At 36.9% G+C, this 14035-nt stretch overlaps 1 protein-coding gene and 1 long non-coding RNA gene across 8 annotated transcripts in view; both read right to left on the bottom strand.

The window, feature by feature from the left end:
- AASDH (aminoadipate-semialdehyde dehydrogenase) overlaps positions 1 to 14035 on the bottom strand; it is a 44066-nt gene that overhangs the window by 28965 nt on the left and 1066 nt on the right. For 3 of the 7 annotated variants that reach the window (XM_058722501.1, XM_058722499.1, XM_058722500.1), the window contains exons 2-3: positions 10665 to 10937; positions 9483 to 9603 (exon numbers count right to left, since the gene is read on the bottom strand). The exons of 1 other annotated variant lie outside the window; for it this stretch is intronic. In XM_058722501.1, coding sequence (XP_058578484.1) covers positions 9483 to 9603; positions 10665 to 10894 — 351 coding nt within the window. In that variant the 5' untranslated portion in view covers positions 10895 to 10937. 3 more of the 7 variants (XM_058722505.1, XM_058722506.1, XM_058722504.1) reach the window with 3 other exon arrangements.
- LOC131507557 (uncharacterized) lies at positions 5488 to 7930 on the bottom strand. The gene is made up of 2 exons (XR_009259557.1): positions 7819 to 7930; positions 5488 to 7583 (listed from the first exon to the last, which is right to left on the bottom strand). It is a non-coding gene; the product is annotated as an uncharacterized LOC131507557 (long non-coding RNA).

The following is a 14035-nucleotide window of genomic DNA, read 5'->3' as shown; positions in this document are numbered from 1 at the left end:
TTTATTTTTGAGAGACAGAGCATGAGCCAGCAGGGGAGGGACAGACAGACAGGGAGACACAGAATCCAAAGCAGGCTCTGGGCTCTGAGCTGTCAGGATAGAGCCTGATGCCAGGCTCAAACCCACGAACATTTGAGATTGTGACCTGAGCTGAAGTCAGACACTTAACCGTCTAAGCCACCCAGGTGCCCCCAGACAAAATGACTTTAAAACAAAGCCTGTAATAAGAGAAAAAGAAGGGCATTACGGAATAAGATCAATACAACAAAAGCATATAACTATTATAAAGATCTATGTACCCAATACTGTAGCACCTACAGTATTTAAGACATAAAGCAAAATTAACAAAGGGAGAAACTTATAATAGTGGGGACTTTTTAGAAAAAAATTTTTGAGAGAGAGCAAACATGAGTAAGGGGAAGGGCAGAGACAGAGAGAGAGTCCCAAGCAGACTCTGCACTGATAGCCCTGATGCAGGGCTCAATCCCACAAACTGTGGGATCATAACCTGAGCTGAAATCAAGAAGCAGATGCTTAACCAAATAAGCCACCCAGGAGCCCCAATAGTGGGGACTTTAACACCTTACATCACTAGATAGATTGTTCAGACAGAAAATTAGGAAACCGTGACTTTGAACACATTATACCAGATGGGCTTAAATATATACAGAACATTCCATCAAATAGAATACACATTCCTCACTCCTTTCAAGTACACATGGAACATTCTCTAGGATAGATCACATTAGGCCACAAAAATCGAGTCTCAATAATTTAAGAAGATTTAAATCCTAACAGGCATCTTTTTTTTTTTTAAATCACAATGATATGAAACTAGAAATTAAGAAAAAAACCTGGAAAAACACAAACACGCACAAGCTAAACATGCTACTGAACAACCAATGGGTCAACAAAGATATTAAAAAGGATATCAAAAATTACATGAAGACAAAAGAAAACAATAGTCCAAAGCTGGGATACACCAAAAGCAGTTCTAAGAGAATTTACAGTGATACTGGATTACCTCAAAGAAAAAGAACAAAACCCAAGGTGAGTAGAAGGATATGGTAAGATCAAAGCAGAAATAAATGAAATAGACTAAGAAGCAATAGAAAAGATCAATGAAACCAAGAGCCAGTTCTTTGAAAAGATAAAGAAAGTTGATAAACCTTTAGCCAGACTCATCAAAAAAGGAGGACCCAAATAAAATAAATTAACAACAAATATCACAGTAATAAAAAAGGATTATGAGACTACTATGAAAAATTATATGCCAACAAATAGAATAACCTAGTAGAAATAAATTCCTAGAAACACACAATCTTCCAAAACTAAATCAGGAAGAAATAGAAAGTCAGAATAGACCAATCACTAGTAACAAAATTGCATTGGTAATCCAAAAACTCTCAAACAAAAAGTCTAGGACCAGGTGGACTCACAGGTGAATTATATGAGGCATTTAAAGAGGAGTTAACACCTGGGGTGCCTGGTTGGCACAGTTGGTAGAACATAGAGGACTCTTGATCTCAAGATCATGAGTTCAAGCTCCACCATGGGCATCAAGTCTACTTAAAAAGAAATAAATACAGGTGCTTGTATGGCTCAGTGGATTAAGCATCCAACTCTTGATTTTGGTTCAGGTCATGATCTCAGGATTTGTGAGATCGATACCTGAATCAGGCTGCACTGACAACACACAGCCTGCTTGGGATTCTCTATCTTGCCCCTCCCCTAATCATGTACATGCTCTCTCTCAAAATAAAGAAACCTTAAAAATAAATAAACAGGGGCACCTGGGTGGCTCAGTCTGTGAATCATCTGACTCTTGATTTTGGCTCAGGTTATGATCTCATGGTTTGTGGCTTTAAGCCCTACATCAGGCTCCATGCTGAGAGTGTGGAGCCGGCTTGGGATTCTCTCTCTGTCTCTTTGCCCCCACCCCTCTCAAAATAAATAAACTTTAAAATAAACAAACACTAAATGCAAAAGAATATTTTTTTAAAAGACGCTACAAAAAAAGAAAACTGCAGGCCAATTTCCCTGATGAACATGGATACAAAAACGCTCAATAAGATACTAGCAAACCTCATTCAACAAAACATTAAAAGGATCATTCACTACAGTCAAATGTGATTTATTCCAAAGTTGCAAAAATGGTCCAATATTCACAAGTCAATGTAATTCACAATAAGAAAATGAATAAAAAATCACATCCTCTTAATTGATGCAGAAAAAGCATCTGACAAAACTCAGTATCATTCATGATAAAAACTTGCAACAAAGACAAGGAACAAGCCTCACCATAATAAAAGGCCATATATGAAAAACCCACAGCTAACATCCTATTCAATGGTGAAAACAGAGCTTCTCCTCTAAGATCAGAAATAAGACAAGGATGTCCACCCACTTTTATTCAAATGGTACTTACTGGAAGTTCTAGCCACAGCAATAAAGGGTTTGGGGGTGGGAGGAAAGACATCCAAATTGGTAAGAAAAAAATTAAACTGTTACTATTTGCAGATGACATCATACTAATAGAAAACCCTAAAGATTTCATCAAAAACTATTAAAAGTAATAAATGAGGGTGCCTGGGTGGCCCAGTCTGTTAAGCATCTGACTTGGGCTCAGGTCATGATCTCACGGTTTGTGGGTTCTGTCAGCAGAGAGCCTGCTCTGGATCCTGTGTCTCCCTCTCTCTGCCTCTCCCTTACTTGCACATGCACATACCTGTGGCGTGTGCATGCGCATGTCTGTATGTGTGTGTGCACACACACACACACTCTCTCAAAAGTAAATAAACTTTAGGGGCGCCTGGGTGGCTCAGTAGGTTAAGTGTACAACTTTGGCTCAGGTCATGATCTCATGGTTCACGAGTTTGAGCTCCACGTCAGGCTCTGTGCTCACAGCTCAGAACCTGGAGTCTACTTCAGATTTCTGTGTCTCCCTCTCTCTCTGGCCCTCCCCCACTCACTATCTATCTCTGTCTCTCAAAAAGAAACATTACAAAAAAAGTAAATTAAAAAAAGTAAATAAAACTTAAAAAAAATAAATGAATTCCATAAAGTTGCAGGATACAAAATTAATATACAGAAACCTGTTGCATTCCTATATACTAGCAAGGAAGTACCAATTAAGCAATTCCTATATTCTAGCAAGGAAAGAGAAATTAAGAAAATAATTCCATTTACAATTACACCAAAAGTAATAAAATATCTAGAATGAATTTAACCAAGAGGCTAAAAGAAGAGTACTGTGAAAATATAAAAAAAACACTGATGAAAAAAAGTGAAGACAACACAAATGAACAGATATTTCATGGCCATAGACTGGAAGAATATCGTTAAGATGTCCATATTGTGCAAAGCAATCTAGATTCAATATAATCCCATCAAAATACCAGAAGCATTTTTCACTGAACTAGAACAAATAATCCTAAAATTTGTATGGAACCACAAAAGACCCCAAATAGCCAAAGCAATCTTAAGAAAGAACAGAGGGTGAGGTATCACAATCCCAGTTTCAAAACATAATACAAAGCTGTAGTAATCAAAGCAGTATGGTACTGGCACAGAAACAGACACATAGAACAACAGGACAGAGAGACCAGAAATAAACCCATGCTTATATGGTCAATTAATCTATGACACAGAGGCGAGAATATGCAATTAGGAAAAGAGTCTCTTCAATAAATGGTGCTGGGAAAACTGGAGAGCTACGTGCAAAAGACTGTAACTGGGCCCCTCTCATATACTACACACAAAAATAAACCCACGGTGTATTAAAGACCTAAATGTGAAACCAAAACCATAAAACTCTTAGAAAAAAACAGACCATAATCTCTTTAACATCAGCCTTAGCAACATTTTTCTAGATATGTCTCCTCAAGCAAGGGAAACAAAAGCAAATTATTGGGACTTCAGCAAAATAAAAAGATTTTGCACAGAGAAGTAAGCCATCAATAAAAGGTGAAAGCCACCAATAAAAGGGCAACCTACTAAATGGGAGAAAATACTTCCAAATGATGTATCTGATAAATGGTTAATATCCAAAATATATGAAGAGCTTTTACAATTCAACATCAAAAAATAAATAAATAAACCAAAACCAAAACAAATAATCCCATTAAAAAAATAGGCAGATGTGGGAATGCAAGCTGGTGCAGCCACTCTGGAAAACAGTATGGAGGTTCCTCAAAAACTAAAAATAGAACTACCCCCTACAACCCAGCAATTGCACTACCAGGCATTTATCCACGGGATACAGGTGTGCTGTTTCGAAGGGACACATGCACCCCCATGTTTATAGCAGCCCTATCAACAATAGCCAAAATATGGAAAGAGCCCAAATGTCCACCGATGGATGAAAGGATAAAGAAGATGTGTATATATACACAATGGAGTATTACTCGGCAATCAAAAAGAATGAAATCTTGCCATTTGCAACTACGTGGATGGAACTGGAGGGTATTATGCTAAGTGAAATTAGAGAAAGACAAAAATCGTATGACTTCACTCATGTAAGGACTTTAAGAGACAAAACATATGAACATAAGGGAATGGAAACAAAAATAATATAAAAACAGGAGGGGGACAAAACAGAAGAGACTCATAAATATGGAGAACAAACTGAGGGTTACTGGAGGGGTTGTGGGAGGGGGGATGGGCTAAATGGGTAAGGGGCATTAAGGAGTCTACTCCTGAAATCATTGTTGCACTATATGCTAACTAATTTGGATGTAAATTTAAAAAAATTAAAAATAAAATTAAAAAAAAAAATAGGCAGAGAACCTGAATAGATATTTTCCAAAGACGACATCTAGATGGCCAACAGGCACATGAAAGACATTCAACATCACTAATCAGGGAAATGCAAATCAAAAATATGAGATACTACCTCACATTTGTCAAAATGAGTAGAATCAAAAAGACAAGAAATAACAAATATTGGTGAGGATGTAAATTGGTGCAGCCACTGTGGTAAACTGGATGGAGGCTCCTCAAAAACTTAAAATTAGAACTACCATATGAGGGGAACCTGGGTGGCTCTCAGTCGGTTAAGCATCTGAATCTTGATCTCAGCTCAGATCATGATCTCACAGTTCATGAGATCAAACCCTGCATCGGGTTCTGTGCTGATAGTGCAGAGACTGCTTGGGATTCTCTTTCTCCTTCTCAAGATAAATAAACATTAAAAAAAAAAAAAAAAAAAAAAAGGATACCATATGATCCAGTAATTCCACTACTGGGCATTTACCCAAAGAAAATGAAAACATAATACAAGAAGATATATGCATTCCTATGTGCATTGCAGGGCTATTTACAGCAGCCAAGATATGGAAGCAACCAAGTGTCCAATAAATAAATGGATAAAGATGCTATAATGTACACATACACACACATGAATATTATTCAGCCATAAAAAGGAGATCTTGCCATTTACAACACAGACTTCAAGGGAATTATGCTAAATGAAACAAGAGAGAAATATACCATGATTTCATTTATATGTGTAATCTAAAGAACAAAAACAAAAAACACAAACAGACCCATAAATACAAAGAACAAATGTGGTTGCCATAGGGGGAGAAGGGTGGGTGAAAATGGGTGAAAAGGAGATACAGGCTTCCAGTTACGGAATAAGTTATGGGGATAAAAGGTACAGCATAGGGAATATAGTCAATAACATTGTAATACCATTATACGGCAACAGATGGTAGCTACACTTACAATGAAGATAACATATAAACTTGAACCACTACATTGTACACTTGAAACTAACATTGGATGCCAACTATACTTCAATTAAAAAAAAGAATTAAACTCATAAAATCTCTCAAGTGACTACAAAGTAATGACCAAATAACATTTGCCTTACTTATTCTGCAGCTCAACAAGTGCTTTTCAAATTCAAAATGTTACATAAGTATTACACTATACAGCTCTTAGTGAATGTGCATAACCTTATACCCTAAGAATAAAGGGCTCTAAAAATCTTAAATTCTGTAATCGCAATTATTTTCAATATTCACACATCTGTCTGTAAATACTGAGATAATAGGGAATAAAGGTACAGCATAGGGAATATAGTCAGTGATACCATAATCACACCGTACAGTGAGTTGGTAGCTACACTTGTAGCGACCTTAGCATAATGTATAGAGACGCTAGATCACGTTGCACACCTGAAACCAATGTAACATTTTGTATCAACTCTATGCACATTAAAAACAATTTTTAATACTGAAATATAATTAATCAGAACATATTTTACCCAATGTATTTAAATCCTGGCTTTGTTATATAGTGGTTTTGTAAATGGTACCAATTATACTTTGTTGAGCTTTATGGTCATTTAGAAAATGAAGGTAATATTTAGCTGGAAACTAAACATTACATAAATGAGCATAGTTCAAAGTGCCTCACTTTGCAGTGTTTCCTACACCAGGTATTGTTCTAGGTGTTGAGAGTATGATCCTAAGTGACAAACTGTTACAAACAAGTTTCCTGTCCTCACAGAGGAAGAGAAGCTGGCTAAAGTGACTGAGGAGATCTGGGAGGAAAACTAGACCAGCCATGGCATCACAAAAGCCTTTAAAATAGTTTCAAAAAAGAGGAAATGTAAAAAATGTACTTGGGACTGACTGAAAAGGGGCACAAGGATTTTGAAATAAGGAAAACATATCATTATTGAAGAGGTGTTTTCATAACTGTTTATATTTGCCAAAACTCATTAAAATGTACACATAAACTAGGTGATTTTTACTCTATGTACATTATACCTCAATAACTCTGATTTCTGAAAGATGTGAAATATTTTTGAAAAAGGTAGGAGAGCTGTTCTAGATGAAAGGATACTAAGGAGGTGTGAGAAAGGGATGTATTATATGATATTTGACTGGATTTTGTACCCCTCCCCCAAAAAAGCTAAAAGGATTTTTTGGAGGTAAATATGGAAATCTGAATATGGACTATATTAAAACGTACTGTATCAATGCTAAAAAAGAAAATCATGAGAAAATACATTTACAATGGTGTACTGTACTGTATTAAAAAAAAACAAACAAAACAAAAAAAACCATCGCATGTAAGTGGACCTGCGCAGTTCAAACCATGTTGTCCAAAGGTCAATTATATGTTATAAGCAGCTGGAATCAGGTCTTGGGCTTCTTTCACATACTGATGCCCTCCCAAAAAACTTGTCTTTAGTGTATGGTTTCTCAATCTCAACACTACTAACATTTTGCACCAGATAAATCTTTGTAGGTTATCTTGTGCTTTATAGGATTTTTAGCAGCATCTATGGCCTCTACCCACTAGATGCCAGGAGCACCGCACTGTCAGCATAATAAAAAATAACTGTGGACATTGCCAAATGTATCCTGGGAGGCAAAATGATCTCCAGCTGAGAACTACTATTCTAGTGGATGCTGGGTTCAGTAAGTACATCCTGATTGCTCATGTGTCAAGGAGGAACACTTATACCATCATCAAAGTAATGGAAGGGGAAGCAAGGGACTTCCTATGGTGTTTTCTATATGACCAACTCCTTATATAAGCAGTTATAAAGAACACGCAAGGGGCGCCTGGGTGGTTCAGTCGGTTAAGCGTCCGACTTCGGCTCAGGTCACGATCTCGCGGTATGTGAGTTCGAGCCCCGCGTCGGGCTCTGTGCTGACTGCTCAGAGCCTGGAGCCTGTTTCAGATTCTGTGTCTCCCTCTCTCTCTGACCCTCCCCCGTTCATGCTCTGTCTCTCTCTGTCTCAAAATAAACGTTAAAAAAAATTAAAAAAAAAAAAAAAAAGAACACGCAATACTGACAATTCTCAAATTCAACCACCTCTTTTATAAAACCTTCACCAAGGCTGTCAAGAAAAACGAATGTCACATTCCCATAAACAAAGCTGTTTATTACATCAACAAAGAAATAACCAGGGTCACCTGGGTGGCTCAGTTGGTTAAGTGTCCAACTTTAGCTCAGGTCATAACCTCGCGGTTCATGAGTTCAAGCCCCACAGTGGGCTCTCTGCTATCAGCATGGAGCCTGCTTTGGATCCTCTGTCCCTCTCTTTGCCCCTCTCCAGCTTTCTGGTGTTCTCGCAAAAATAAACAAACATTAAAAAAGCAAACAAATAAACAATCTGAGAAAACTTTTGACTACACATTAATGTTTATTTAGAAAATATTCACCAATTATACTTTAGTTGTCTCCTTCTAGAGTCTTTATTCTAATACTCGTGATTCTCTAGGAATTCCTCCATGCATCTCAAGCTTTTGATATTTTTCATTATATATTCAGAGATGCACAGACATATAGATACATAAGTGGAACGCATTTAAGTTATCCTCAAATACAAATTGGTTCAGCTAGGAAATGGGTAAAAACAGGCTAAACTGAATATATGTTCTATAATGCTCTTTTCTCCTCTTTGGTAAAACAATATTTTATGAAGAAATAATGAAACATGGGCTGGATCTTCCTGAACATGTAATAACCAACTCTTGCCCATAAAGCAATGTCTCTTGGCTACATATTTGGTTGGCAGTCACTTAAAAATTAAAAAATAAATTTAGGAAGTGCCTGACTGGCTCTGTTGGTTAAGCGTCCAACTCTTGATTTCGGCTCAGGTCATGATCTCACTCGATTGTGAGATCAAGCCCCATGTCAACCTCTGTGCTGGCTGCATACAGCCCGCTTGGGATTTTCTTTCTCCCTCTCTCTGCCCCTCCCCGGCTTGTGTTCTCAAAATAAATGGGCATTTTAAAAAAATAAATAGACTAGACCTCTCTGGAAAACTCTAAGTGCCAATCTCTTTTTCAAAATCTAAGCCTGGTTATTGTTCTTTAATGTTGTTGATCACTACAAATTGCTACAAATATACAAAGATATGGTTTTGGGGCACCTGGGTGGCTCAGTCAGTTGAGCATCCAACTCTTGATTTTGGCTCAGGTCATAATCTCAGTTTGTGAGTTCAAGCCCCATGTTGGGGTCTGCGCTGACAGCTCAAGGCCTGCTTGGGATTCTCTCTCTCCCTCCCTCTGTACCTGTTTCCCTCTCCCTCTCAAAAATAAAATTTTAAAAAAGGTTTCCATTATTATAAAATTTTCCTAGAAACAACTTTGGAAAGAGAAAGGAAATTCAAAATAATGCACAGTAATTATATGTCTAGGGCATATAGCCTTCATGCTATAGTGCAGTGTTTCTCAATAGAGTGTAGGAGGTGAATTGTACCTCCAGGAGACATCTGGCCATTTCTGGAGACAATTTTCATTGTCACAAGTGGGATGGGGTGGGGTCGAGGCAGTGCTACTGGCATTTAGTGGGTGGAAACCAGGGAGGCTGTTCAAATAACCTATAATGTACAGGACACTCCTCACAACAATTATCCAACCCAAATGTCTACATTTAGGAAACGTAGAAATGTACACACACACCCTTCAATTGAAAGATAAACACACACACAAATTTAAATACACACACTTACATTAATTTGCTGTTTGTCAACAAGAATATAACTTAGATTACATTTTTTCATAAAATGAGTTGACAACGCTGGTGGTGCATCTGGATCAATAGGAGCATAAGCAGCAGGGACTTGGAGAATTCTAAATAAAGAGTATAGAATAGCATTTCTTCAGCATAGAAGATCTGTTGAAAATCATCGTTAAGCATTTCTATTTCCCTATGTACTTTACCAACGACTATATCAGAAATGCCAATGTTTTTGTTGACACATCGTTGCTTATAGTTATTTCTATTTTGTTTTTAAGGCAGAATATCCACCATTAAATTTTTATCACTTTAAGATCCAAAATCAGTTAGTTGTTTTAACCAAAAATACTCTGAGGTAAGGGTGCTTGTCTGGCTCAGTCAGTAGAGCACAAGACTCTTGATACTGGGGTTGTGGGAAATCAAACCCCAAACTGGGCGTAGAGATTACTTAAAAATAAAATCTAAAAAAAGTACTTTCAGGTATACTTTGGGGACAATGGATTTTTGCACATAGTAAATTTTCAATAAAATTTTTTCAATGATTGAATGGAAGCCAAATTTTAACTTTTTTTGCTTTACATTTATACATTAATCTACTAACACACATATTATGGGATGAGCATCAACTTTTCTACTTCTTTAATAGCTTTTATTTACTGTAGAACCCTAGTACAGAAATCACTATATAAGGATAATATTCTATAACAACTTAATGATGAACATTTTGCAAATAATAATTAGTGTCCTCAGTCCATAGCTCATTTTTTTATGAACCAACATCCAAAACTTCACTTATTCATTCATTTACTGAATACTTTGAGTACCTAAACTTCAGTCTCAGGAGAAAAAATGGTCATGTTATTTCTGAAATACTTGTTTGCTTTGATATAACGAATGTATGACCATTTTCTTTTGGTAGACAAATGAAGCCCTTATATTTTGGAGATACTTAAATATTCTGTTAATGAAAATTTCTTGTCTCCTAAATAAACTCAGATCAATTAAATGATTAAAAATAATTGTTGGGAAATACGAACTTCTTTAGCCTCTCTAAAACTGACCAAGCAACACTATTCTGTATACTATTGTATTTTTATGTAAGATACAACACTCTATGTATTAAAGAATTAAAAATTAGGTTAGAAAACTAAAAATTCAGCATTAAAATAATTACCCTAAAATCCAAGAGGGTAAGTTAATACCAGGATGGCAGTAGAGACCAACTTCCCGAATTCCTTGAAAGTCACAGTGTAATAGTAGAAAATTTGATAATTCTGAAGCAGCATGAACCACAGACTTATAGGTGTAATAAACTGGAGGCTGGTTGTTACACTCATCAAAACATACAGCTATTTTATCTGAATAAATGGAGGCAGCCCGATGTACCAATTCCTGAAGAGTCATTTCACTGGTTTATTGAAGCCTCATTGGAAGCAGAGAACTCCACCTATATACAAAAATATTATGGGGATAGGGAGTTTTAGGGAACATGGCAGGGTGAAAAAGGGAGAGAGAAACTTCAATACAAATCATTCCTCACAAAAACAACTATATCAAAAACATAATTAATCTCTGAATTTAGGAAGTATCTATGTTGAGAACAAGGAGTTGAAAATTAATTTGATACTATCAACCTAACACTAGGTCTGAGCTGGAAGAAAATTTGGGAGAGGAGTGGTATACACAGATGAGAATGAAACAGGTAGAAATGTAGAATTCTCTCTCAACTTACCACAATGTAAAAAATGCATATAAAAAATTAACCAATAAAACCCACTTTAGGGGTGTCTGGGTGGCTCAGTTAAGTGTCCAACTTCGGCTCCGGTCATAATCTCACGGTTCATGGGTTCAAGCCCCGTGCCGGACTTGGTGCTGACAGATCAGAGCTGGAGCCTGTTTTGGATTCTGTCTCTCCCTCTCTCTCTCTGCCCTTCCCCCACTAATGCTCAGTCTCTCTCTCTCAAGAATAAATAAACATTAAGGAAAAAAAAAAAACAATTTAAAGCACTACATGCTTAATTTTCTTTTCATTTTTTCTTTGGTTTCCATCCCAGATTAAGATAAAGTAGTTAAAATCCTGCAAAATGTCTTTGAAGAGATTAATACAAATAAACTATACTTTTAGAAACTGAACTTAGGTGAAAGCAAAGTCAACCTTTGATAGAAAAAAGGAAAAGCTATCTAAATCGATCCAATTTTAGTCCACTGTATATAAACTATGATATTATTTAAGACTTCAGAGGTCACATCAAGTCCCTTTTGTAATTGTTGAATAAGCTCTTTATCCTCTAGGTTTTTTTTTTTTTTTTTAATGTTTATTTTTGAGAGGGAGCAAGGGAACCCACGCGCACAGACACATGCACGAGCAGGGGAGGGTCAATGAAAGAGGGGGACAGAGGATCTAAAGCAGGCTCTGTGCTAACAGCAGAGAGTCTGATGTGGGGTTGAAACTCATGAACTGGAGATCATGACCTGAGCCAAAGTTGGATGCTTAACTGACTGAGCCACGCAGGCACCCCAGAGTAGAAATAGTAATTCATCAAAACAAAACAAACCAACAAACAAAAAAACCCTTTAGGGATCACTGATTTAAAAGAAACAATTACTAGTATTTCCTTGAAAGGCAAGGTGATTTTTTTCTCTTCTGTGAACTCTTTTCCATATTTCAAAAGCAAATGAGATTCACCCAGTAGCCTATTTTAATTATTCAAGTTTATTTGTTCATATTTATTTGAACTGATTTCATTACTAATTCAAAATAAAATTAACCAGGTTGTCTGAGTGGCTCAATTAGTAAAGCATCTGACTCTTGATTCCAGCTCAGGTCATGATCTCAGTTATGGGACTGAGCCCCTTGTAGGGCTCTGTACTGACAATGTGGTTGCTTGGGATTCTCTCCCTCTTAAAATAAACTTTAAAGAAATAAAAATAGAGGAGCCTGGGTGGCTCCGTCAATTAAGCATCTGACTACATCTCAGGTTATGATTTCCTGGTTCGTGAGTTTGAGCCCCACGTTGGGCTCTGTGCTGGCAACTCAGAGCCTGGAGCCTGCTTCAGATCCTGTGTCTCCCTCTTTCTCTGTCCCTCCCCAACTTGCACTCTGTTATTCTCTCTCCAAAATAAATAAATAAACAAACATAAAATTTTTTAATTAAAAAAAGAAATAAAGGGGCTCTTGGGGGGCGCTCAGTCGGTTAGGCGGCCGAATTTAGTTCAGATCATGATCTTAACACTCATGGGTTCAAGCACCACGTTGGGCTCTGTGGTGACAGCTCAAAGCCTGGAGCCTGTTTCCGATTCTGTGTCTCCCTCTCTTTGCCCCTCTCTTGCTCACGCTCTCTTTCTCTACAAAATAAATGTTAAAAAAAATTTTTTTAATAAAAAAAGAAATAAAAAATAAGGGGTGCCTGGGTGGCTCAGTCGGTTAAGCATCCAACTTCAGCTCACGTCATGATCTCTCAGTCTGTGAGTTCAAGCCCTGCACCGGGCTCTGTGCTGACAGCTCAGAGCCTGGAGACTGCTTCGGATTCTGTGTCTTCCTCTCTCTCTGTCCCTCCCCTGCTCACGACTCTGTCTCTCTTTCTCTCAAAAAGCAAATAAACATAAAAAAAAATTTTTTAAAGAAATAAAAAATAAAATTAACTTTCACCCATGTCATTTAATTGATGTGAATTAGAGAACAAAAAAGAGCAAAATGAACTAATAACTATTGAGACCCATAAGGTTTGAAAATGCTATGATTTCTAAATATAAAGTTTAAAAATAAAAGATCTTTGGTATTTACAGTATTTTTAGTAAGCATTTCTAGAAATATTTTCTTTTGTAATATACAAGATTAAAATTTTAAGCTCTTCCTCATGCACACAAATTATCATTATATAAAGATGACTGTCCATACTATCCATTAATCATGCCAAATGAGTTTATCCCTGACAAGGTATAGTCAGTACAGAAGGATACCTTCTGCTACTCTCTCCCACTGTGAATAACAAATTGCCTATATTATACTAAGGCATTTTCATAAAAATCTTATGTGTATGTGCCAAAAATATGCATTTTTCTAATGTCTATTTTTTTGAGAGAGAAAGAAAGAGAGAGAGAGAGAGAGAGAGAGAGAGAGAGAGAGAGAGAGAGAGAGAGAGATTGAGAGATTGAGAGAGAAGGCCAGAGAGAGAAGGAAACACAGAATCTGAAACAGGCTCCAGGTTCGGACCTGTCAGCATAGAGCCCGATGCGGGCTTGAACTCATGAACTGTGAGATCATGACCTGAGCTGAAGTCAGATGCTTAACCACCTGAGCCACCCAGGTGTCCCCAAAATTGCATTTTTTAATGCAAAAGCAATTATAGCACTTAATTTTCCATGAGGACATTCTGATTAATTTTTATACTCCAAAATACTTGACTTCAAAGTTAAGGGGCAAGATTATAAAGGTAACTGAAGATACACCATTTTTATGACAAATTACAAGGCTACCACACCTCTCTATACAATTAATAGGTTTTTCTACTTTTAACTGTCAGTTTCCCAGGGGTTGCTACACAC

The sequence above is a fragment of the Neofelis nebulosa genome, chromosome 3 (assembly GCF_028018385.1).
Source record: "Neofelis nebulosa isolate mNeoNeb1 chromosome 3, mNeoNeb1.pri, whole genome shotgun sequence".
Taxonomy (NCBI): Eukaryota; Metazoa; Chordata; class Mammalia; order Carnivora; family Felidae; genus Neofelis; species Neofelis nebulosa.
Note: the sequence above shows the minus strand (reverse complement) of the source record. Positions and strands in the feature narration are given on the sequence as shown.